This window comes from Podarcis erhardii (assembly GCF_964252035.2).
Source record: "Podarcis erhardii genome assembly, chromosome: 1".
In the NCBI taxonomy this organism is placed as follows: Eukaryota; Metazoa; Chordata; class Lepidosauria; order Squamata; family Lacertidae; genus Podarcis; species Podarcis erhardii.
In genome coordinates, this window is record NC_138497.1 from 31,356,857 (window position 1) to 31,380,643 (window position 23,787).

General features: G+C 42.2%; 1 protein-coding gene across 4 annotated transcripts in view; it reads right to left on the reverse strand.

The window, feature by feature from the left end:
• Window positions 1–23,787, reverse strand: part of TTLL5 (tubulin tyrosine ligase like 5) — a 113,417-nt gene that overhangs the window by 50,770 nt on the left and 38,860 nt on the right. For all 4 annotated transcript variants that reach the window (XM_081858648.1, XM_081858650.1, XM_081858649.1 and 1 more), the window contains exons 15-27: window positions 23,103–23,191; window positions 21,700–21,741; window positions 19,873–19,986; window positions 19,353–19,444; window positions 18,936–18,998; window positions 18,342–18,377; window positions 15,592–15,648; window positions 7,085–7,236; window positions 6,506–6,821; window positions 5,032–5,152; window positions 3,572–3,718; window positions 1,423–1,523; window positions 356–468 (exon numbers count right to left, since the gene is read on the reverse strand). In XM_081858648.1, the coding sequence (XP_081714774.1) occupies window positions 356–468; window positions 1,423–1,523; window positions 3,572–3,718; window positions 5,032–5,152; window positions 6,506–6,821; window positions 7,085–7,236; window positions 15,592–15,648; window positions 18,342–18,377; window positions 18,936–18,998; window positions 19,353–19,444; window positions 19,873–19,986; window positions 21,700–21,741; window positions 23,103–23,191 (1,443 nt within the window). The remainder of the gene's footprint in view (window positions 1–355; window positions 469–1,422; window positions 1,524–3,571; window positions 3,719–5,031; window positions 5,153–6,505; window positions 6,822–7,084; window positions 7,237–15,591; window positions 15,649–18,341; window positions 18,378–18,935; window positions 18,999–19,352; window positions 19,445–19,872; window positions 19,987–21,699; window positions 21,742–23,102; window positions 23,192–23,787) is intronic.

A 23,787-nucleotide genomic window follows, 5' to 3' on the forward strand; every position in this document is an offset into this window, starting at 1 on the left:
CCAGCGCAGCACACAGAAACGCCGTTTACCTTCCTGCTAGTAAGCGGTCCCTATTTATCTACTTGCACCCAGGGGTGCTTTCAAACTGCTAGGTTGGCAGGCGCTGGGACCGAGCAACGGGAGCGCACCCCACCGTGGGGATTCGAACCGCTGACCTGACGATCGGCAAGTCCTAGGCACTGAGGTTTTACCCACAGCGCCACCCGCGTCCCTTCTTTGTTAAGACTATGTAAAATGAGAAAATGGGGGGGAGGGTTAAAAAAAATACTGCACCTATGTTTCTCCATCTCTCTGTGGGAAATTATCAGTAACAATGATAAGCAGCAAAAAGTATGCTCACTTTCTTTGGCCTTACCTTCCAACTGGCGGGTACTATTCTGTGTAACTCCAGGATTTGTTCCCAGGAAGACACTTGCTGACTTATTCTTGTGTGTGTAAAAAGTCAACACCTCCTCAAGATCACTTTCGCTAAGATGTGAAAAGAGTAGAAAAGGAGCAAGTGGCAAGCTTTTACAATTGGTGACAGAACTGAAATAGATACAGAGAGACTCTTGAAGCATCAGCATTGCAGGGGGGTAGACCAGATGACCCTTGGGGTCCCTTTCAACTCTACTCTGATTCTATGAAAGAGAGAGAGACACAGAAGGAAAAACTAACTGAAGACAACGATAGGTCAAATACCTCACCTGCTTCAATAATGAACAGATGGAGGAGCACAGGCCTCTCCCAACCTTTGTGCATTCAACAGCACACGAGAGGGGAGTTTCTACACATGTACAATTGTGCTCACATAAATCCCTTCACATGAACAGAAGCCCTACATAAAGGGTATGGAATATCCAGGCCACAGGCCAATCTTGGCCAAGGCCATTTCCCCCAAACCACACCCACTTATCAAACACCTTGATTGGTGGGAGTGTAGAATTCGATTCTGCATTGGCTTACAGGTGCCTGTTCTGAGCTAGGAACAGGCAGCAGCAGCCAACGCAGCAGGATTTAACTCCCATTCATTGGATTATGAGCTTGATTCAAATTCTGCCCAGGGAACAGGCACAAGCAGCCACAGAAAGCTTCTTTCTCCCCTTCATTCTCTGCCATCACCACTTTGAGGAGCACAAGAAAGAAGCCTGCATTTCACAGGCTTTCCTTGGCTGCACATGCCTGTTACCGTTGCAGAATTTATCCCCCACGTATCAGCTGCCATGTGGCATTTAAAAGTTCTGCTCATAGAAGAGGCCTATGCAGCTAAAGAAAGCCTCAAAATCCAGGGTTCTTTCCCACCTAGGGAGGGGTAAAAGAAGCCTTTTGCCAGCCCTCAGTGCCTCCCAAACCACTGAACATAGTGCCAACAACTCCCCCTCTGCTGCAGTTCAAGGTACGAGAGCCTGGCACAATTATTCCTGCTTTAAAGTAAATTCATACCTTGCCTTAGTAACAAATTTGTGAAAGCCTTCAGCATCTACCCCTTCCTCTTCATCCTCCTGATTCTTCATTAACTTTCTCTGAGCCATTTGATCTGTTTCCTGCAAATAAGTAAAATTAAGTAAGCTCTCAAACCAGCTTTTCTGCCTATAAAGGCTTCCTGTTAGCGTCTATGCTCTACGTAACTTCAAGGCTGGATTACTGCAATGCATTATAGGTGAGGCTTCCTTTAAGACGGTTTGGAAACTAGTGCAGAATTCAGTAACCAGACTGGTGACATGGAACAGTGTCCAATCATATACACTGATCTGGTCTAGCTGCAATGGCTGCCAGTATATTGCTGAGTCCAGTCTAACATCCTGGTTTTCACTTATAAAGCCATATATGGCTTAGGATCCCAATAGTTTATGAACACCTCCTCTGACAGGAGCCTACCTGGACCCTGAGATTATAATCAGAGGTCTTTCTGCAAGTCCACGCTCCAAGAGAAGTTTGGAGTGTGGTACAGAGAGTGGGCATTTTGGCCCCCTCCCTATGGAATGCTTTCTCCAGGGAGACTCACCTGTGCCAACATCTTTTCAGCAGCAGGCAAACACTTTTCTGTTTTCCTAGCATTTGACCATCTGCGCTGTTATCATAGCTATTTTTAATCTTTTGTTGATTACAACTGTGGAGGAATTCTGCTTTCCATTTTTATAATCGATATATAATTATTTTTGTGTTCTTAGAAAAAGTTTTGGGATCTGCATTGAATTAATTTCCTATTATAAACTGCTTAGAAACTCTATAGTAGAAAGTGTTTGATAAATATAACAACAACAACACTGCTACATTACATAACACTTTGGGTGCTTTCAGGAAGAGTACTTGGATGGAGGCTGCGCAAGACCTCCACTTGGTGAACATGACACTCCTGAGCCACATGGGGACTATACTGATCTTTAGGCTGACCTCTGACTAGAGAAATCAGCAGTGTCACTACAAGCAGCACAGTGACATATTCAAATGCTTCTCTGTAAAAATGTCCAATGTGCTTCTGTGCTAGAAAGGTTATCTTTTAAACAAGACCTCAGTGAGTATTCCATGATATCTTCTCCTGCACTTCAAAAACTCCCAAACATGATCTGTTAGCTCAGGTAGCCAGTGATAGCTTCTTAAATGCACTTGTAGCAGCATGGCTATGCCTGAGGCACAGGACTGAAGACAATATTCTTACCACTGGAATGTAACTTCATGGTAACAGACTTCAGTAACAAGATGAGTTTTGCTTATCTTGCTCAAGACAAGGAGCTTTTATTCAAAATGTATATACAGTTATCTCAGTTGAGTGAAATAAATTTGTCTTGAGTCCAAATTGTGAAATAAACACATCTGTGCCTCAAGATGTTTAGTAGCTTAAACATTTGTTTCTTAAGATCCTGACTGATCTGTTTTTGCTGCAATAAATCATGTATGGTTATAAGCTGATTTACCATCTACTGTGTATCTTTATAATACAAATGTACCCCCCAAAAATCCTGATTGTGGAAATAATTCTAATGCTTTGAAAATATAAAAATGCAAATTCCTCTGCACTACCCAGATGCTTTGTATTAACTATTCAATACAGTAAAAGCTAATTCATTCTTTGGTACAAAAAGTACCAAGTATAAATGGCAAAACACACATAATGCACATGTTGGATTTACCTGAGGAGCAGGAGGAGAGAGGGGCTGTTTCACTGTAAAATGCACCTACACAATTCACAACTGACAGGGCTGCGCATGCATTTTGCCATTTGACCATGGACAAGATATAAATGTACGTTCCTGCACTTCATTATGAAGAAACAGGGAAAGCTCAAGCTCAAAAAAAGAAGCTTCTGCTTATCCTGTAATATCAGAAACAAAATTTGAGAATTTCACAATACCATCTGTGAGCTCCAGAAGTTCATGGATCACCCGTAGGTAACATGCAAAAAGATTCTATTCAATCATTTCAGTAGGACAGAAAGCAGGAATATGAATGACTCATGCTTCTGCTTTCCCTCCTTCTCTGAAACATTTGGGCCAACCCTAGAAGCAATAAAACAAAACAAGGAGTGTTGCTCTAGATCATCTGCATAAATCCTCTACTGTGTTAGAACTGAGCTGGCACATGCCATACTCACCCTATTATAGCAGATGATGAATTCACCTAGCTGGTGAGCCAAGATGCGCCTACGGTCAAACAGGGCCAGGCGCCGACTCGGGAGCAGCATTCTCAAAGACTGTTGAAGATTACTGGCTGCTCGCTTTAAAAAGCGAACAACCAGTTCCTGCCACCAAGAAAAAAAATCAAAGAGTGAGCCCATTTGTTTATCTTCATATACATCACTCTACTAGAAACGATTTTCAAAGTGTGTTTGGGTTGAGGATAAGAGAAAATGGGTTGCAAAAAGTCAATAAATAAAAGTAAACTCTGACAAAAAGGTGCAAAGCAAAAGCCTTGGGATTCTAACATAATCTATGATTGCTGAAAATAACTGCAGACAAAAGTGCATCTCTCTAAGGATAGCAGGCTTTCAAATAAAACTCTGACCACCTATATTATTGTCATCATGCATCTCTTGCACCACCTCTGGTCACTCTCTATGCTCTGTGCCTTGCACCAACTTTGCCTCAAAAACCACACCAATCCCTCCTACTATGCCATCAGCCAATGGCAGGGAGAACTACCCTCACTTTAAAGTGAGTGCTAGAGCAAGACGCCTGCTGTGAGTGTTTAGTTTCAAACATATTCTGTCTCCACTCTGGATTTACTTTTGGTTAGGTGCCCTGCTAGCATGCAAGTAAACTGCTTCATAGCCAAAGCGTTGAATTTCACAGCTCGCCTCTCACTAGCATTATATTAGCCTGTTTTGATCTGTTATTTTAAACATTATTTTTCACAGCATAGCAGACAAAGCAGCTCTCAGAGAACCAGTTTCAATTTTCCACTTGGAAAGAGCAAGGGTAACATTTTCCACTGAGGCACACTGATTATTCCCAATTCCTGACATAAGGGTTTTAATCTATGAGCTAGATTGGCTCTCTACCCATACGGGATTTTCACAGTGTCTCCATGTGGGCTGCCAGCTGAGGGCAAGGACTAGAAATGTGGACTGAAGTCAATAAGCACTGTAAGGCAACTGCCTCAGATAGAGTATAATGATTTAGCTACTGTCTGGGGAAACCGGCAGACAACTCAAAGTCATACCTGGAAACCGATTGACATACAGAGAGCTTAAACTAAGAAGTGGGCTTCAGGGAGGCTATGCAAAATAAATAAATAAAATAAAATAAAATAAAATAAAATAAAATAGGATGGCAATCACAGGTGGCCATCACCTCAGCAATATTCAAAAATGCTTCTTCTATCCTGGAGTCCAAAGTACACCTCTTCTACCTGCTCTGCACACCAACAGTCTACATTGGTTCAGAGAGGAGTTAAAAGTCATTTCAGTAACAGAGGCAGGATGAGTTAACAGGATCTAGCTGTTTAGCTCAAGCTGATGGGAATCAGCTTTACACTAACTGTAATTCAGGAATGTGGAGTAAGATGAGCTGGGCTCCTCCCTGAAAGGAGCAGGGCAAGCAAACAATTTCTTACCATCTGCTCATCCTCTTTGGCAGCCCAGGCAGGATTATGGACCTGATCTCCAGCCTCTTTCATCAGGCGCAGCTGCACACGTTGCAGATAGGCAGAGAAAGCCCTGCGAGCCTGAACTTTGCTGTAGAAACGGAGAGGCACAGACAGCAGTCAGAAGTACAGATAAACACCTTTGTTTTTCGACAAAGAACCCCTCAGTACACAGGGCAAAGGACCATTTTACAATCTTGGCCAGCAACTGGAGGCCCCAAATTCCCACCACATCTGGTTGCCAACCTGGACATGAAAAAGCAGCATCTATGGCAACAGAATTTGCTGCTGGCAGTCCATTTTAGAAAATGAAGTTAAAACTCTAGCTCATTTTTCAAAATAGACATCTAGAAGAACACGTCTGGGTATCAGAGTTCCTCATTCTCTCACTGGAATACCACAGGAGGCTATAGTAGGACAGAAAGTGGGGTTGACTACTTCCCACATGAACATTAGGATAAGTTTGAAACAATTTATCGTCATCATGGTTCTAGCATGTTCTGAAGCTATGATTTTGCTTCTCATGAGTAGTTTGATTAGTCCACTAAAACAGGAAAACTCCCTCAAAAGTGCTATGCAAAGGAGACTTCCCATGTTTCCCAGACTAAATAAGAAAAACTAACTCAAGTCTCAAACAGGGAAGCTTTCTCTCAAAAACAAACCTCAGGGGTGGGAGGTGGGGAGAAACAACATTTGGTGGTGTGAAACTTATACTAAGATTTTGCTGCCTATCCATTTCTCTCTAAACCCCAAGAGGGACTGTGCAAGTTATTCAAGGTGAGCATGTAGGACAATTTATTGTCTTAATACAACTCTACATCATAAAGCAAAAAGACATATCACCCAAGGACCTGTTTGTTCTAACCCTTCAACTGTTCTTCCTTTTTGATCCCCTGTACCACATACCATACATTTGTTTTATCATGCTTCAAAAAGTAACTCACCTAACTCCTACAGTGGGTTAGCTAAGAATAGATAGCAAAGGAAAAAGTAGAACTAACAAGCAAATTATGTACTGTGTCACCAGCATGGATTTCTCTACCCCTACCTAAACACTGGCAATGGAAGTTCTCCATTGAACCATTAGAACACCCTACCTCATTCTCACTGCTTCTTATCAACACTGTCTTCACTTTTGCCCACCAGCAGGCAAATAGAATAAGCCAACTGGACAAGTATACAAACTATTTTAGTATTCTGTATAGCATCTGGTACCCTTGGGGCACTAAATGAATGCAGGGCATCAACAGTAGCATCCATCCATTGGCCTAGGGAAGATTAAGAGGCCAAAGCATACGTTTTATGAAGCAATTCTTCTACAACCTAAAAAACAGGGGTGTAGTACAAAAACATGCCTTTTCACAAGCGGACAAGGACTCTGGTTTACATGCTTGCCTCATATTTGCCACAATGATAGTCAAATAAATCTCATTAAAACTCCTACCTTAGATTACTGTTCTCCTGTAAAACCTGTAGCAAATTAAATGGAAGCTCAGCATCTTTTGGCTTTGGTTCCGTTTTGGCTTGAAGCAGCAGAGCTTCACGGACAGGTTTCTGTTCAGACTCCTTTGACAACTTTTCCTTTTTGGGATGCTCCACCTGTTCTGGCAACTCTGGCTTAAATTTCACCTGCATGTTCCTAAGAGAGCCAGCTGTTTCCTCCTGAGGTATCTCCAGTTCTTCATCTTCCTCCACTATCTCCTCCTCTTCTTCACATTCCATTTCTGACTTGAGGACAAAGTCAGTTGACTGCGAAGTCCCTGTCAAAAACAGATGTCCAGTTCTCAACATTTTAGGATAAGTAAAGGAAGGCAGAAAACATTAGGTTCTCACATGCACCATGTGTACTCATAGAATACATGCTAGCAACTGATCACCAACACAGGAAAGATCTGATGTACACAATCTTTTTTCTTTTAGCCCAGATATGGTCAAGATCTACACATGGCAAGAGAAGCTAACCACCATTTAAACCCAGACACCAATGTTATAATATGGGGAAATAGGCAGGACTTGCATGTACCTGACAGTTTTGCATTTCCTGGTTTCAGTTTGCCAAAACGCCGCCTTCGTTTCCGTACCTCTAGTGACAGGAGCTTCCGCTCATACAGAGCAGCATGAAGCTGAGCATTACAATCCATAATGTCCAGACCCAGTTCTCCAGCAAGATTCAAACTGCAAAAGACAAGAACAAGGAGATTCCTCAATGCCTTTCCTCCCACCTATATCCAGATAAAACCTATATGCTGGTCTCTGTAGTGAATCTATACTGTTCCTACACCACCAGACAAACAGGACTGAGTTAGTACAAGTACAGTGTTACACTTCTGAGAATTATCCAGTCACAAGGAGTACAGAAGAATCAGAGTTACCTACCTGTAACTAATACTCTTTGAATACACACACAGTCACACTAGCGGGAGCAAAAGGTTTTATGCCATTCTTCAAAGCAGTGGGGATGTATGTGTGCATGTGTATTTACTGGGGCTCAGAGAACCATTGTGTAACAAGCCATGATGTGCATTAGGCTTCTATATTAACTATACACACAGGATAGTAGCTGGAGGGCCGGGGTGGGAGGTGGGGGGAGGAAACTGGCTGAACTAGGAAGTAGTTTATTTGTTCATACATCTATCTGCTTCATGGGCCCAACTGGAAAGATACTGGTCTCTTTATGATTATGCAGCATTAAGTTCCTTGGATTTGTGCACATGAAAGTTAATACCAGGGAGGACTATCCGACTACTCCCAGGACATCCCTTGCCCAAATACATCTTACAGTGGTACCTCGGGTTACAGTCGCTTCAGGTTACAGACTCCGCCAACCCAGAAATAGTACCTTGGGTTAAGAACTTTGCTTCAGGATGAGAACAGAAATTGTGCAGCAGTGGCGCGGCAGCAGCAGGAAGTGGTGCTTCAGGTTAAGAACAGTTTCAGGTTAAGAACGGACCTCCAGGACGAATTAAGTTCTTAACCCGAGGTACCACTGTATTTGTTTCATTTGTATCCTACTCTACTCCTGAACAGTCTTGTAGCCTCACAGCTCTGTGAAGTATGCTATCCTTAAAAAGAAAAAACTTACCTATCAATGCACAGCTGAACAAGGATCTAAAACAAGGATCTGAAGAAAGATCTTTATCATTCCTGCCATTATAGTACCGTACCAGCTATAAGATATATGCAACATCACTCAGCCTCTGTGTTGAACATTGAAATCCTAATCAAATCAGGGCACCATTAGGCCATGGCAGTAGCCATCAGTTATTGGACTCATTGTTTTTAAGATTTGTTTTCCTATACTGAAGAGCTGTCTTAGAAGAAGTTTAAAAAGATTTCCACCAAAAATCCCTGAGCATTTTCCTTTCCTCTTAAAAGCAAACTATTTTCTACTAAGAAGCTGTATGCTGAGAAAATATGTCCAATGGTATGCCAGGAAAGGCAATAAAACTTTAGGAGGGGCATTCCCTGCAATTCCAGATGCCAAGAACATGGCAACAGAGATAGTCACCAGCCAGCACAGCACAGGTATATTTTGCTACTGGTGAATGCAAAGGAGTAATTCATTCCATGCACCCCCTTGTGGGAATTGAGACTCCATTGTCATCAGGCAAAACAATTCTAGAAATGCTGAAATACCCTTTTTAAATGCAGGCAAGGATAACGAGGATACTGGATTCTGAAAACTGAGAACTGCCGCTTAGATTCATATAGTGGCTACAATGAAGTTCTCCACTACTGGATGCCTGAGAATTACAAGTAGGGAGAGAGTTGGTGCACTTGTGGGCTTCATGAAAGCATCTAGCTGGCCACAGTGAGAACAGAATGCTAGACTTTCTGCTTGGCCTGATCTAGCAGGGATCTTATTCTCTTAAGGTTTCCTCAACAGACTGCACTGTGCCAACTCAATGGATTCAAGCGCCATACAATGTTGTAGTAATCACTCTGAATCTGGAAAAGCAATACAATGCATTTTAAAGATCCCAGGTTTGTGTAGTTCTGTGAGCCAGTCCTGTGTGAAGGAAACTAGTTGGATTTTTAAAGTTTGGTCAATTATTCATCTTTTCAGTCTAAAACTTCATTAGAATTAGCCTGTGACATTTCCTTTGTGAATTAAAACCTCCCAAATCTTCTCCCCACTTCTTCATCCTGCTGGATACTTAAGGTTAAATGCATGTGACCTATGAATGGTAAACGGAACATCTGATATTCTGGCAAACTATGCTTTGTGAAGTTGTGAAAATTTATTTAATTAGTTTATATGCTGGTTTTCAGGGAGAACCACTCATAAGTGGCCCAGAAAATTAAAAATACAAAACAATATATTAACGCAAGCTAAGGAACAGTAGAAAACTGTAGGAGCAGGGGAAAGAACAAAGACTTATTAACACAGTATAAATGATGCTTAATTTCCATTTCCTGTAAGGGAAAGCTCAAAACGACATCATCACTGACTAGCCAGTGCAAGCCTTGCATCTTGTGACCAACATGTACAAAGTTAATTTGTCGTCACTCTCCGTGAGAGACTGGATTTTGCCATGAAAAGGCAGGGTCAGAAGCTTTTTAAAAAGTGGTTTTCTGTGCCCCTGATATATTTGGAGCCTAGAACATGTAGTGATTTCCTCCTCTTCCATGCCATGCTGTTCTGAAGAACCATATGTCTAACCTCAAGCAGTAGGCATTGGTTAAATAAAGGAAGCTACATAAAATAGCATTTTCTACAATCAAGTAGGCGCCTGGCAAAAAAACCCAGAAATTGGTACTACTGTGATTTTGTTTGAAGAGGGGACTGGAGGACATTCGGTTAACCGGATGACTCTTCCCACTAGAGAATATAGGCAGTGCCCTTTGAACAATACTGCCCTGCGCTGTGCTGAGGTAAACCAGGTGCAGCACTTGATTGGCAGAGCCGCCGCCACTCAGCCTCTTCCTCCCATTGCCATTGCTGGGAGTCTTTGCCTGGTGTGCCGTGGGAGGGAGGCGGGCGAGTCGGGCGGCGAGAGGCTAGGAAGCAAATGGATTGCGAAGTCTGCCAGGTTCAGATTCGGGTCTCGGCTGTTTCCGGCAAGTGCAGATTCGGGTCTCGGCTGTTTTCGGCAAGTGCAGATTCCGGACTCGGCTGTTTCCGCCGGCCCAACTCGCCGATCCCGCGCCGTACGTAAGAATTCTCGAGGAAAGGCGCAGGCGCATTCCTCCTCGGAGAGAGCGGCCGTTGGCGTCCAAGATGGCGGCTGTGCTGGCTGAGGGGAGCGCGGGCGGCGCCGAGTCCGAGGCAGCGGCTGTTCCGCCCATGGCGGGGCTGGAGATGGTCCAGCAGGGAGCCGAAGCCCGGGTCTACCGGGGCCTCTTCCTAGGCCGGCCAACTGTGGCGAAGCACCGCTTCCCGAAACGTTACCGGCACCCGCTGTTGGAGGAGCGCCTGAGCCGCAGGCGGACGGCGGGCAGGTGGGCGCGCCTCGAGACTGGACTGCGCGGGGCAGGGGCGCGGGCTGGGATTCCATCTCCTTTAAATTGCATGGCCGGCCCACCTCTTTGCAAGGAGTGCGGTTGGGAATTGCAAGCAAAGCAGCCACGCAGCTCGATTCCAGTCGTTAGTGACCGAAACTAATTCCCCCCCCCCCCCCCGCTATAGGCAAGGAAGCTGAAGACTGGTTATGGAAGGCGGTGGGCTGGTGGGCTGGTTTGCGAACATTTTTCAGAAGCCAAACGTGCTCCATTTTGCGTGCCATGCTTCTGTTTTGCGGTCTGTCTGCTTTTGCTGTTTATTTTGCATTTTTGTCTTTCTGACTTTTTGGTTTTGTTTTTGTGACTGATTGATTGACTGATTGTGTGACTGCAGTACATTGTTTATTGCTTTCATTTTATGGATCAATGGTCTTTATCGATAGTAAAATTCATGTTAAATTGCTGTTTTAGGGGTTGTTTTTAAATGTCTGGAATGGATTAATCCATTTTGCATTACTTTCAGCCAAACAGGCCCAGGCTGCGCACTGAATAAAGTATTTTATAATTTTTCATATTTCTGTTTACTTACTATTTCATAATAAAGTAATTATAAAATACTATCTTTGTGTTTATTTGATTCCTATTAAAGAGAGTTACTTTATATATAGTCAATATAGGCACAGAGTTAATTTTTTAAACATTTTCTAATGGTGGTGTGCCTCGAGATTTTTTTCATGAAACAAGTGTGCCTTTGCCCAAAAAAGGTTGGGAAACACTGCCCTAATACAAGCAAAGTCCATAAACCATGCTCCACACAAAAAATTATTTCACACATACACAGATACAAGACAGTGTATTTTAACACAGAACAAGAATACCTCACACAGTGAAAAGGAATTCCTAGATAACTGAGAGGACCTCAACAGGAATGTCTATTCCACCCCTTAACCTAGAATCATAGAATCATAGAGTTGGAAGAGACCACAAGGGCCATCGAGTCCAACCCCCTGCCAAGCAGGAAACACCATCAGAGCACTCCTGACATATGGTCGTCAAGCCTCTGCTTAAAGACCTCCAAAGAAGGAGACTCCGCCACACTCCTTGGCAGCAAATTCCACTCTCAAACAGCTCTTACTGTCAGGAAGTTCTTCCTAATGTTTAGGTGGAATCTTTTTTCTTGTAGTTTGGATCCATTGCTCCATGTCCGCTTCTCTGGAGCAGCAGAAAACAACCTTTCTCCCTCCTCTATGTGACATCCTTTTATATATTTGAACATGGCTATCATATCACCCCTTAACCTCCTCTTCTCCAGGCTAAACATGCCCAGCTCCCTCAGCCGTTCCTCATAAGGCATTGTTTCCAGGCCTTTGACCCTTTTGGTTGCCCTCCTCCTGGACACGTTCCAGTTTGTCAGTGTCCTTCTTGAACTGTGGTGCCCAGAACTGGACACAGTATTCCAGGTGAGGTCTGACCAGAGCAGAATACAGTGGCACTATTACTTCCCTTGATCTAGATGCTATACTCCTATTGATGCAGCCCAGAATTGCATTGGCTTTTTTAGCTGCCGCGTCACACTGTTGGCTCATGTCAAGTTTGTGGTCAACCAAGACTCCTAGATCCTTTTCACATGTACTGCTCTCAAGCCAGGTGTCACCCATCTTGTATTTGTGGCTCTCATTTTTTTTGCCCAAGTGCAATACTTTACATTTCTCCCTGCTAAAATTCATCTTGTTTTGGCCCAGTTCTCTAGTCTGTCAAGGTCGTTTTGAAGTGTGATCCTGTCCTCTGGGGTGTTAGCCACCCCTCCCAGTTTGGTGTCATCTGCAAATTTGATCAGGATGCCCTTGAGTCCATCATCCAAGTCGTTGATAAAGATGTTGAATAAGACCGGGCCCAAGACAGAACCCTGTGGCACCCCACTAGTCACTCTTCTCCAGGATGAAGAGGAACCACTGATGAGCACCCTTTGGGTTCGGTCAGTCAGCCAGTTACAAATCCACTGAGTGGTAGCATAGTCAAGAACGCATTTTACCAGCTTCTTTACAAGAATATCATGGGGCACCTTGTCAAATGCCTTGCTGAAATCAAGGTAGGCTACATCCACTGCGTTCCCTTCATCTACCAGGCTTGTAATTTTGTCAAAAAACAAGATCAGGTTAGTCTGACATGACTTATTTTTCAGAAATCCATGCTGACTATTGGTGATCACAGCATTCCTTTCTAGGTGCTCACAGACTGTTTGCTTAATGATCTGCTCCAGAATCTTCCCTGGTATTGATGTCAGACTGACTGGGCGGTAATTATTTGGGTCCTCTCTTTTCCCCTTTTTGAAAATAGGAACAACATTTGCCCTCCTCCAGTCTGCTGGGACTTCGCCTGTTCTCCAGGAATTCTCAAAGATGACTGCCAGTGGTTCTGAGATCACATCTGCCAGTTCTTTTAATACTCTTGGATGCAGTTCATCTGCCCTGGAGGCTTGAATACATCTAAACTAGCCAAGTATTCTTGTACTATCTCCTTAGTTATTCTGGGCTGTGTTTCCTCTGCTGAATCATTTGCTCCAAATTCTTCAGGTCAGGCATTGTTTTCTTTATCGGAGAAGACTGAGGCAAAGAAGGCATTGAGGCGTTCAGCCCTTTCTGTGTCCCCTGTTTTCATTTCACCATCTTCTCCTCTGAGTGACCTCGCTGTTTCTTTGTTCTTCCTTTTGCTACGAACATACCCATAAAAGCCTTTTTTGTTGCTTTTAACCTCTCTAGCAAGCCTGAGTTCATTCTGTGCTTTAGCTTTTCTGACTTTGTGTCTACACGTGCTGGCTATTTGTTTGAATTCCTCTTTGGTGGTTTCCCCCCTTTTCCATTTTTTGTACACATCCTTTTTAAATCTTAACTCAGTTAAAAGTTCTTTAGATAGCCACCCTGGCTTCTTTAGGCACCTTCCATGTTTCTGTCTCACTGGTATTGCCTGAAGTTGTGCTTTTACTATCTCCCTCTTAACAAACTCCCAGCCATCATGAACTCCCTTTCCTTTTAGTATTACTGTCCATGGGATCTCACCCAGCACTTCCCTAAGTTTTATGAAGTCGGCTTTTTTAAAGTCAAGAAATTGAGTCCTAGTATGCTTGGCTGCTCCTTTCCGCTGTATAGTAAACTTCAGAAGAGCATGATCACTCGCGCCTAATGATCCTTCCACTTCTACCCCACTAACCAGGTCATCAACATTGGTTAGGACCAGATCTAAAATGGCTGTTCTTCTTGTTGCTTCTCCCACTTTCTGGACAATGAAGTTGTCTGCAAGGCCAGTGAGGAATCTGTTTGACCTTGTGCTCTTGGCTGAGTTTGACATCCAACAAATATCTGGGTAATTGAAGTCCCCCATTACTACTATCTCCCTTCCTTTTGCATGCTTGGCCATCTGTTCCAGGAAGGCATCATCTATGTCCTCCGTTTGGCTTGGGGATCTATAGTAAACTCCCACAATGAGGTCCCTGTTATTCTTCTCTCCCTTAATTTTGACCCAAATGCTCTCACTTTGGCTTTGAGGTTCTAAATCTTGGATCTCTTCACAGGTATACACATCCCTGACATATAACGCCACTCCTCCTCCTTTCTTGTCTGGTCTGTTTCTCTGAAATAGATTGTATCCCTCCATTATTACATTCCAATCGTGGGACTTATCCCACTAGGTTTCAGTGATGCCTATTATGTCATATTTAGTTTGCTGTACCAAGAGCTCAAGCTCATCTTGTTTATTTCCCATGCTTTGCGCATTAGTGTACAGACATTGAAGTTCATTAATCATTCCCCCGTGTCTCTTATTTAAGGATTTTTTCCTCCCACCACTAGGTCTGCGTGCTGTTTGCTCCATTTGGTCTATGACATTTGGATGATCATCTTCATCAATTGATAGACTCCTACCTTCAGGAGCACTGTCTCCCTCCCCCACATTAGTCAGTTTAAAGCCCTCCTGATGAGGTTTCTGAGATTTTTGGCAACAACATTCCTCCCAACCGTTGTGAGGTGCAGCCCATTGCTTGCCTGGAAGGCAAACCTGGAAGGCAAACCTGGAAGGCAACAAGCAGAACCAGGGTGGGTCAAATGAAAAAGTGGACTGGAGGGCATTCGGTTAACAGAACGACCCATCTGGCTTCCATAAAAGAGGAACATCTGGCAGGGGTGGACAATATTCTGGCATATTGACTAAAACAGTTCTCTGTAATCAGGCCTTTGGCTGATTAAATATTCTATCGCCTTTGTTTGTGGGAGGGGAATTTTTTTTGTTTTTGTTTCCTCTGTATTTGGTGTTCTCATTTTAATGTTGTGAACCGTCCTGTGATCTTCAGATGAAGGATGGTATGCAAATTCAATAAATAATAAATCATTTTAAAAGTACAGTACTTAGAAGACCTCCGGATCAGACACAATAGGCTAGGTGTGTAAGAAATATTAACTATTATTCCCATGTTTTTGATATTTTGTTTTGAATTAATTCCATTTACTTTAAAGCAGTGTAAACTTTGATCTCCTTAAATGCACACAAATTTACTTTTTAATTATAATTCTGTAACTGAAGACTCCCAAGGTCTTACTGGAACAGCCTGTAAGGTTATATGAACCAAGAGCAGAAATACTGGCTAAACTCAGCAACTGTGAGGGTGGAACCCTTCAGCAGAAATATGTCTGTATTCAGAAGCTGAAGGGAAACAGAGTTCACAGGTGGTTGAGAATTCCCAAACGTGGCCTTTGAGTTCACTGAGTTCAAACTTTGGGGGGAAATATGAAGAAAAACCCTAGCCTAGTGAACTCAGTGCTTCTCCATATATGGAATAATGTGGAAGATGCTGATAAAAACATTTCATAAGGTTTCTCCAAGATTTAGGAAGTTATGATACTTGTATCTTTTTGAGATCTTGCTGAGATCTGTGAATTTTCTGAAGCAGAGACTGTACTTGAGGCTGAGTAGAGGGGACAAGAGCTTGCAGCTAGCCCCAGTTTATAAAGCTTTGAACGACTGCCTAGTTGGGATCAAACGGTATGTGAAGCCATATGTAAATCCAAAGGGGGGGGGGAGAGTGAGTAGTTTTATTACCTGGACTCGGTCCTGAGACATCTGGCAGCGAGATGACCACGTTGCAAGTCAAGGCCTCTAAAGAATAAAAGAGCAAGAATTGTGTGATTTTAAAGACTGCACCTTTGAACTCTGTCTTGTGCCTGTTGATGATATATCTTGTTAACTAGGAGGAGTTAAAATGCAAGAAACCTAAGGTTTCTGCAATTTTCTGCCTGGAAAAAACTGATTTTGGAAACTGGCATCTTGTGCCTGAAGAACTGACTGCAGAAGAGAAGGAGAGGCTTTTCCAGGGATGAATTTTGAAATGAATGGAAATGCATCCCTCTCTCAGCTTTGCTGTATGTGTGAAGGCTCTTTAATATTAATGATTTACTTTCCTATGGTGCAAAATACAAAGAACATTATAGGGAATTTCCTTTTAAGTCCGACTTAAGTTTTGAATTATTCTGCTTGCTAAATATTTATTTGTTCTCTTTTAATCAAAAGAGAGCCAGAGTAGACAACCTACAGAACAAGTGCTTGCTCATTGAACTACACACTACAATGTAAAATGCAAGATTTATTTCATTAAAATTATATACTGCTTGATTATAGAAAAGACTTCAAAGCAGTCTACAAAAAAGATAAAACAATAAAACAATAAAATTATCACTAAAAAAATTACAACCACAATTTAAAACATACAGCCTACTGAAAACAACAGACTTAAACCAAAATAAATATCACAGGTATTAGATTATTTTGTCCAGAAATCAAGATCTGTGACAATCAAATTGCAATTTATGAACTGTTTGCCTGCAGCAGAAATGTTATCTATGTCTGTCATGTGCTGTGGACCAGGAAAAATGGAGCACCACCTGTAGGCTACTGAATAAGATTCTGAACATTGGGGAAGTAGCCAGTTATTGCTTAAAACTGTGCTAATGCCTCTGTGTTCTGACCTTACTGTAAGTCATGTTCTTTCTCCACAGGCAAACAGCCAGCTGCACTAAGAAATTCATACTTCTCTAACCTTCTGTTATCTGATCAACTGGAGAAAATGAAACATAAGTACTGTAATGAGTCAATGGGCACAACTAGCTGATAGGAAAGCCACTCTGCCCAGTGTCCAGGGATAATAGAATCATAGAAATGTAGAGTTGGAAGGGACCCTGAAGATTATCTTGTCCAAACCCCTGAAATGCAGGAATATGCAGCTGTCCCACACGGGAATCAAACCTGCAACCTTGGCGTTATCAGCATCATGCTCTAACCAACTGAGTTATCCATGATCTATTGGTATGTTAATTAATGGCCTCAAAGAACTGTTGTTGCTTAATCTGTAAATATCAATACATCTACAATAATTCTTTATAAGGACCACCAACAGGTAGTACACAACAAAACTATAACTATTTCTTTCTTCCTAAAAGACTTATTAATTTTCATGACACATCTATGTACATTACACTAACTTGAGGTTTCTGCCCATCAACTGATAGGGAGTGACTCCAAGCTCTGCTTTCTGCAGGGACTGGCCACACTATTTTAAATTTTCTATTTTAATTTCTATTTTCTGGAAAACACAACTTAGAATAAAATCATAATCTCTGCTACCCAATCCAAAACTTGTCCTGCTAGCTGCAGCACTATGCACATCCTTCTCTTTCAGTTTCAGATTTTGCTTACTGAAAAAGCAGAACTGGAAAACTCAATAGAGTTTTCAGGGCCACAGAAAGAACTTCCCTCTGGGTCTAGAATGCCCAGGGGCAATTTCCTGCTTGTCCATGTTTTGCTGTTCTGAGGTAGTCTATGTTGATCGCCCTTTTTAGAGATTGGTTAAAGAAACAACTATTTTCTACAACCAAGTAACTGGGAAAACTCCTGGTCAGAGACCACATAGGCCAGGTAAGAAGCTTGTGTTATTTGATGAATCATTGTATTTTAATATTCTGCTGGAAGTTACCCAGAGTGGCTGGGGAAACCCAGCCAGATGGGCAGAGAATGAATAAATTAATAATAATAATAATAATAATAATAATAATAATAATAATAATAATGCTTTTGACATTTTGTTTTGAATTCTCCTCTGACTTTTTATATATTGGAAAACACACACACACACACACACACACACACGCGCACACACACACACACACACACACACACACACAAATGGATGTTCTCTGGCCAACACACAGTTTAAAGTAGTAATTGAAAATCACAAAAATCCAGCAACACAATACTGAGGACAACCAGTTTACACCATTAAAAACAGCTGGTTGAGAGTTTAACTATGCACTCATTAGAACATTACTATTGGACCTTGGCAAAACAATAATAGCAAGTAACTAATTCAGCTTTCACAACCATTTCATAATGGCAGAGCAACAATCAGTCCCACGATACTGAAATCCAAAGAAATGACACAGACCACCAAAGAGGGAACCCCCTAACACAGAAACACTTTTAAGACTATTTCCCATGCAAGGAATATTTGGCCAGGGAATGAGGATCACAGAAAATGGGAAGCAGGTGGTTACCACTTCCCTCCACAACTACAGCCCCCACCGCAAAAAAAAACCCCAATTCCTCTGTAAAAGACCTCCTGCTGGATGTCTCAGTGCATAGGGTACATTTCTCACTACCCCAAACACAGCAAATAGTCTTGAAAACAACCTTCTATTGTTTGACAAAAAGAGTCCCATCTAAAGTCTAAGGTGACTGCATGGTCAAAAATACAAAACCAACCTTTTTCCTTTAATAACTTGCCTATACAAGCTGCTTACCGAGTTCGTTTAGAGATTAGGCATCTTCTTGACCCTCTGCAGAACAGTGAAAAAAGAATATTGTGATTACATTACAATTATACTACATCAACATAAAACAGATACATTAAAAGCCCAAGACAGGATTCGTCTAATGAATCCCATCAGCAAAAGTCCCGCAGAAAGGCTTCCATAACAAGGCTTTTCACCTTCTCTCCTCACTCCCCAAATCAGCTTGGTTGGCCAACTGGTATCTGGTTGGCCACTGTGAGAACTGGATGCTGGACTAGGTGGTCCATTGGTCTGATCCAGCAGGCTCTTCTGATGAACCTCCAGAAGGAGCTAGCTTACCCATAGAGGAGGGCTTTCATCTGAACAGCCAAGGCAATTGTTATGTTCTTGAGAATTGCCTTCTTTATAAGCCTGTGAATTACTCTATTTCTGTTACTGTTTGCTCCAGCTAGTGAGCTAAGAGCCAAAACGCATTCTACAAGCAACTGCCCAATGGACCCAGTACTTTGTCTACAAGCAACCCGCTCTTCATGTTCACTTTCATTTCTCCTTCCTCCTATGGGTCTCCTTCTGTACTGCAGACTCCTGGAACCACTTTCCTACCTGTCGCTGAAAAGGCGAGAGGCCAGCATATAGTTCATTGTCGTCTTGTGCTCCATATAGGATCTGAAAAACCAAGAGGAAGGGAGTCAGTTTAAATTCAGATTAGGAGTATTTAAAAATGGAAGACTCAGTGAGGAAAAAGTGAAAGCTTATCATGAAAAGTGAGGGGGAAATAGCTTCATCTGTCAGGAATGGAGGAAAAGGTAAGACTAATAAGGAAGCTGGTAAGAATTAGATAGCACAAAAGGCGACAGAATAGTGCTTGATATGCAAAAAGACCCTGAAAGTGAAATTTAAAGCATAATGAATGGTCTTTGAGACCACTGAGGTGGGAATAAATTAGCATTTGCATCTTCTACCTCCTAATGTCTTCTATCATTCCAGGATGAAAGAATCAAAACTAGATTTTTTGCTCACCCATAAGTGTCCCAAGTTAATGGCGTAGGGAATATACGAATGAATCCCCCTCTTCGCTCATATTCCTCCTTCACTCGACGCAAGACTTTTATCTGGAATCAGAACAAGCAATGAAAGGCATTAGTGCTTTTTAGTTGTTTAGGTTTGAATTGGTTTTGTCGTCTTGATGTAACTTGACCTGGCATCAGTTTTCATGAAAGGTGAGTAATAAATCTTTCAAATAAATAAACAAATAATGGAAAGGGTGAACCTTGGGATGGAATGCATTGAGATACACATAATCCCTGTGAATCATTTAGTTATGGGGTCAATATTAACAGTTCCACTTTTAAAAGACAAACCATTTTATTCTTTGTCTCTTAATTTCCCTATCTATGCTGTCAAGATGCCAGTCTCAGTCTGCTGCCACAAGGCAGAGGCATCTGGTAGCCAAATGCACCCCTTCATGGTGACTAATTGTTCCCTTCTTCTGAACATGGACCATGTCCAGTGAGCGAATACAGTACATGACAACCCTTACCTCCTCCATGGAGAGCCCCAGCATGGAGCCAAAATGCCTTCCTACTGTTTTCTCCTTTGCTGAGGGCGTAAGGTTTTTCATCTCAGCATCACTGGCAGACAGCGGCCGAGAACGCTGTAGAATCACAATGAGAAACCTGATTTTAGCATTTCCCCTCCTTCTAATCGTATTCCAATTATTTTTAATGGGGTTTCAAATAGCAAAGTCATTTGCCCAGCAAGAGACATCACTCTCCAGGCATCAGAACCAGGAGTCACACTCAAGAGGCAGAAGAATCCAAGGGCACCAATGCCAGGATTCACACTCTCTGCCTCCAACTATAGCAAGTCCACACCCCATTCAATACCAAAGCCAAACTTCACATTCCCAGTGTTTGACCACAGAATCACACCCCAAAATAGCAGGAGCCAGCATTCACAGCTTCTGTCTCTATGGGCAAAACATGACACATATTCCTGGCTCTGGTACCCAGGGGGTAACATTTCCAGCTCTCAATTGCTGGATAACCCATGTCTTGTAGTAGTAACCTGCTTAGGAGATGAAGCTACAGTAAGGAAAAGAAATGCAGCTCATCTGTATTTACACTAGTTCCAAGTGTTACAATGACCACAGCTAAAGATCTTTACTGAGCCAGAAGATTGCATATCCTGCATTCAGCTCTATCTCACGTCACAAGGCTGCTTGAGTTAGTAATGGGCAAGTACAAAATGCAAACAAAAGGGTGAGGGAGCAGAAGCTGAAATCCAGGCAAGACATTTTTGACCTAACTGCACTGTCAAAGCTGAAAACAAAAGGTATTTAAAGACCTTGAGATAATAAGTTCCTAAAGAGTTTTTTTAAACCTTGAGATCAAAGTAGCTGAAGCGAAAACCAAGTTCAGCTGCACCACAGATTAAAGGCTCAGCTTGATCCATCTCCATAAAGATACGAATATTAGCAATATGCCCCATTATTTCATATGGGTTATATTCCCCTTAACACAGAAAAGCAGAGTTTAAAAACCAAAAACTGAATTTGCCTCAGAAGAGACATATACAAACCTAGACAAAAGAAGACCTATTATCAGTAACTCAGGCTTATGAATGAACATAGAAGAGGTTTGCTGGATCAGCCCAAAACTTCATCTAGTTCAGCAATCTTTCCCATTACTTAAAAATAATAATAAACTGTAATCCTTCCAGTCAGTTATAGTGTGGATCTTCTGCTATTTTTAAGGCATAATCAAGGGAAAGTATCATTCCTTCTCCTGAACAAGATGTGTCTATTACCTCCTCTTTGACTCTAGGATGCTTTGTATGAAAGTAATACCAAACAGTTGTGTGTGCTTGCCTCTGCCATCATTAAGTCAGTTATGAGCACCCAGTCTCCAATCTCCAAGGTTTCTTCTTCTCTTAGTACAATCTTTCTTGTCTTTCTTCTCTCTTACATTGGTATTTCTCCATATTTCAGAAATATGCATACACTCTTATCAAAATAATCTAATTTTTGAATTTGTTGCAGTAACATGCATATTTTGCAGAGCATGCATAATCTTGTTTAATGTGTGTGCTTTATTCTCAAACAAAGTTGGGATTCACTTGACACAAATGGCTGCAATTTTAGGTAAAGTAAGTGCGGGAGAGAGGCAGGCAGGCACACTAAGGGTTATCACCTGCCTGCAGCTCCTGCCATTCCATATGCATTGTTCATTTCTCTCCCCTGAACCTCTTTACCATTCCTTTATAGTGTCTTAAAAGTCACTGCAGACAAAATAAATATATTACTTTAAATTTTGAAATAGGCAAATGGAAGTTTGTAAATGAAGAAACAGAATAGCCCAGTACCTACCAATTTGGCATTTGTTGATCGGGACTGTGCAGAAACAGGGCGCTACAAGAGAAAGACAAAGAATAATGATTTGATGTTCCCCTTTGAACCCTGGAAGCAACTCTGCTCATGTAGCATGTCATAAATGCATAGATTTCACACCAACAGACATGACCAGATTTCCTATGCCTCTCCCTCCTCAATTTGCTCCAGAGAGTCTCTCAAGTATATGGAGCAGATTTTGAGGGTGTGAGCTAAAGTGAGGAGGAGAGGAAAGGGAGGACACATTTGCATGAGTGGAAGAACATCATGCAAGCAGGATATTATAACTATCACCCATCTAGCGCACATTTCTAAACTGTGTAAAATGTCAACTGCTTTTACTTCATCCTCATCATTACATTTTTACCTCTTAAATAGGTACTCAAGACATTTAGGAATAAACATGCAGCACACAATAGTGTTGAATGTGAAATGTTTAAAACCAACTTCCTCTTCTGCTTGAAAAGACTAAAGCAAAAGCACATGTAAATGAAACAATGCCAGATTGATGACCAGTTACAGATAGGTAGCCGTGTTGGTCTGCCATAGTCAAAACAAAACAAATTCCTTCCAGTAGCACCTTAAAGACCAACTAAGTCAGTTCTTGGTATGAGCTTTCGTGTGCATGCACACTTCTTCAGATACACTGAAACAGAAGTTTCCAGACCCTTCTATATAGTGAGAAGGTGGGGAGGGGTATTACTCAGAAGGGTGGTGGGAATGGGTGATTGGCAGATAGCTGTGATGAGCCTGTTCATCACAGGCTCATCACAGGCTCATCACAGGCTCATCACAGGCTCATCACAGCTATCTGCCAATCACCCATTCCCACCACCCTTTCCCACCACCCTTCTGAGTAATACCCCTCCCCACCTTCTCACTATATAGAAGGGTCTGGAAACTTCTGTTTCAGTGTATCTGAAGAAGTGTGCATGCACACGAAAGCTCATACCAAGAACTGACTTAGTTGGTCTTTAAGGTGCTACTGGAAGGAATTTGAGATTGATGACCAGTTCACCCTTTTCTTCTCATTTCCCTGTGTTGACTATAAGTTCATTGGAACAAAGACCTGTCCTCTTGTACTCCAAAGCACCATGCACACTGATGGCACTATATAATCACCATAATCATCATCAAAATAGCAAAGGATTGGGTGCGGGGAATGGTTAGCATCTAGAGGTCAATTTCACTTCCAGCAGTATAGAAGCCATACACAGCGATGAAGTACTAAGATACAAAATAATCAAAGAAATCACAAAGTTGTCAGATAAGAATGAATAAATGAAATGGCAATCATCCTTGCTTAAACCCGTCTTCATAATCTGTTAATAGCAGAAGAGAAGAATTTTATCTTTCAGCTACTTTCTCAAATTTCTCCTTACTTGAGGTTTCTGATAAGGATGTCTCCTTCCCTCAGGGGTAAAGTATGATGTTCGGCTGAACCGCTGACCTGGATCCTGACAAACAAAGCCTGAGAGAGGAAGCAAAATAGGCCACAGAAAACTTAATTTATGGGCTAGTTTAGTAACTCTGTATCAATAGCCAACAGCAGCTTAACTCTTCCAATGAAAGAACTGCAAAAAGGGGTGCACTGTGACACACCAATCAGCTGATGGAGTAGGCGCAAATCCCCCCCCCCCAAATCCATGAACTCACTCATCAGCTAATGAATGGCAGGAAGTGCTCCTCCAACCAGCACACACACACACCGCTGCTGCCTCTCCTTCAAGCCACCATGGTTTGAAAGAGAAATGCAGGACAGAAAGGGTATCAAAAAGTCTTTTGTAAAAATCCCTGCATGAGGAACTCCCCATTTGCTTTGAAGTCCCAACAAAGAATCACATTATGTCACTATGCCGTCAGGTGACTAACAGGTGGGCAGGGCTAACAGGTCAACTTGGGCCCTCCAGGGGTGGGGGAGATAAAGATATAGCCTTCCGGTCAGAAAAAGTTCTCCATCCATGCTCTAAACAAAATCTAAACGCACTACTCGGAAACACCGAAATGCAACCAAATTCAAAACACACAGATCAGCTGATGATGGGAGTTTATCTCCTCTCTCTGCTC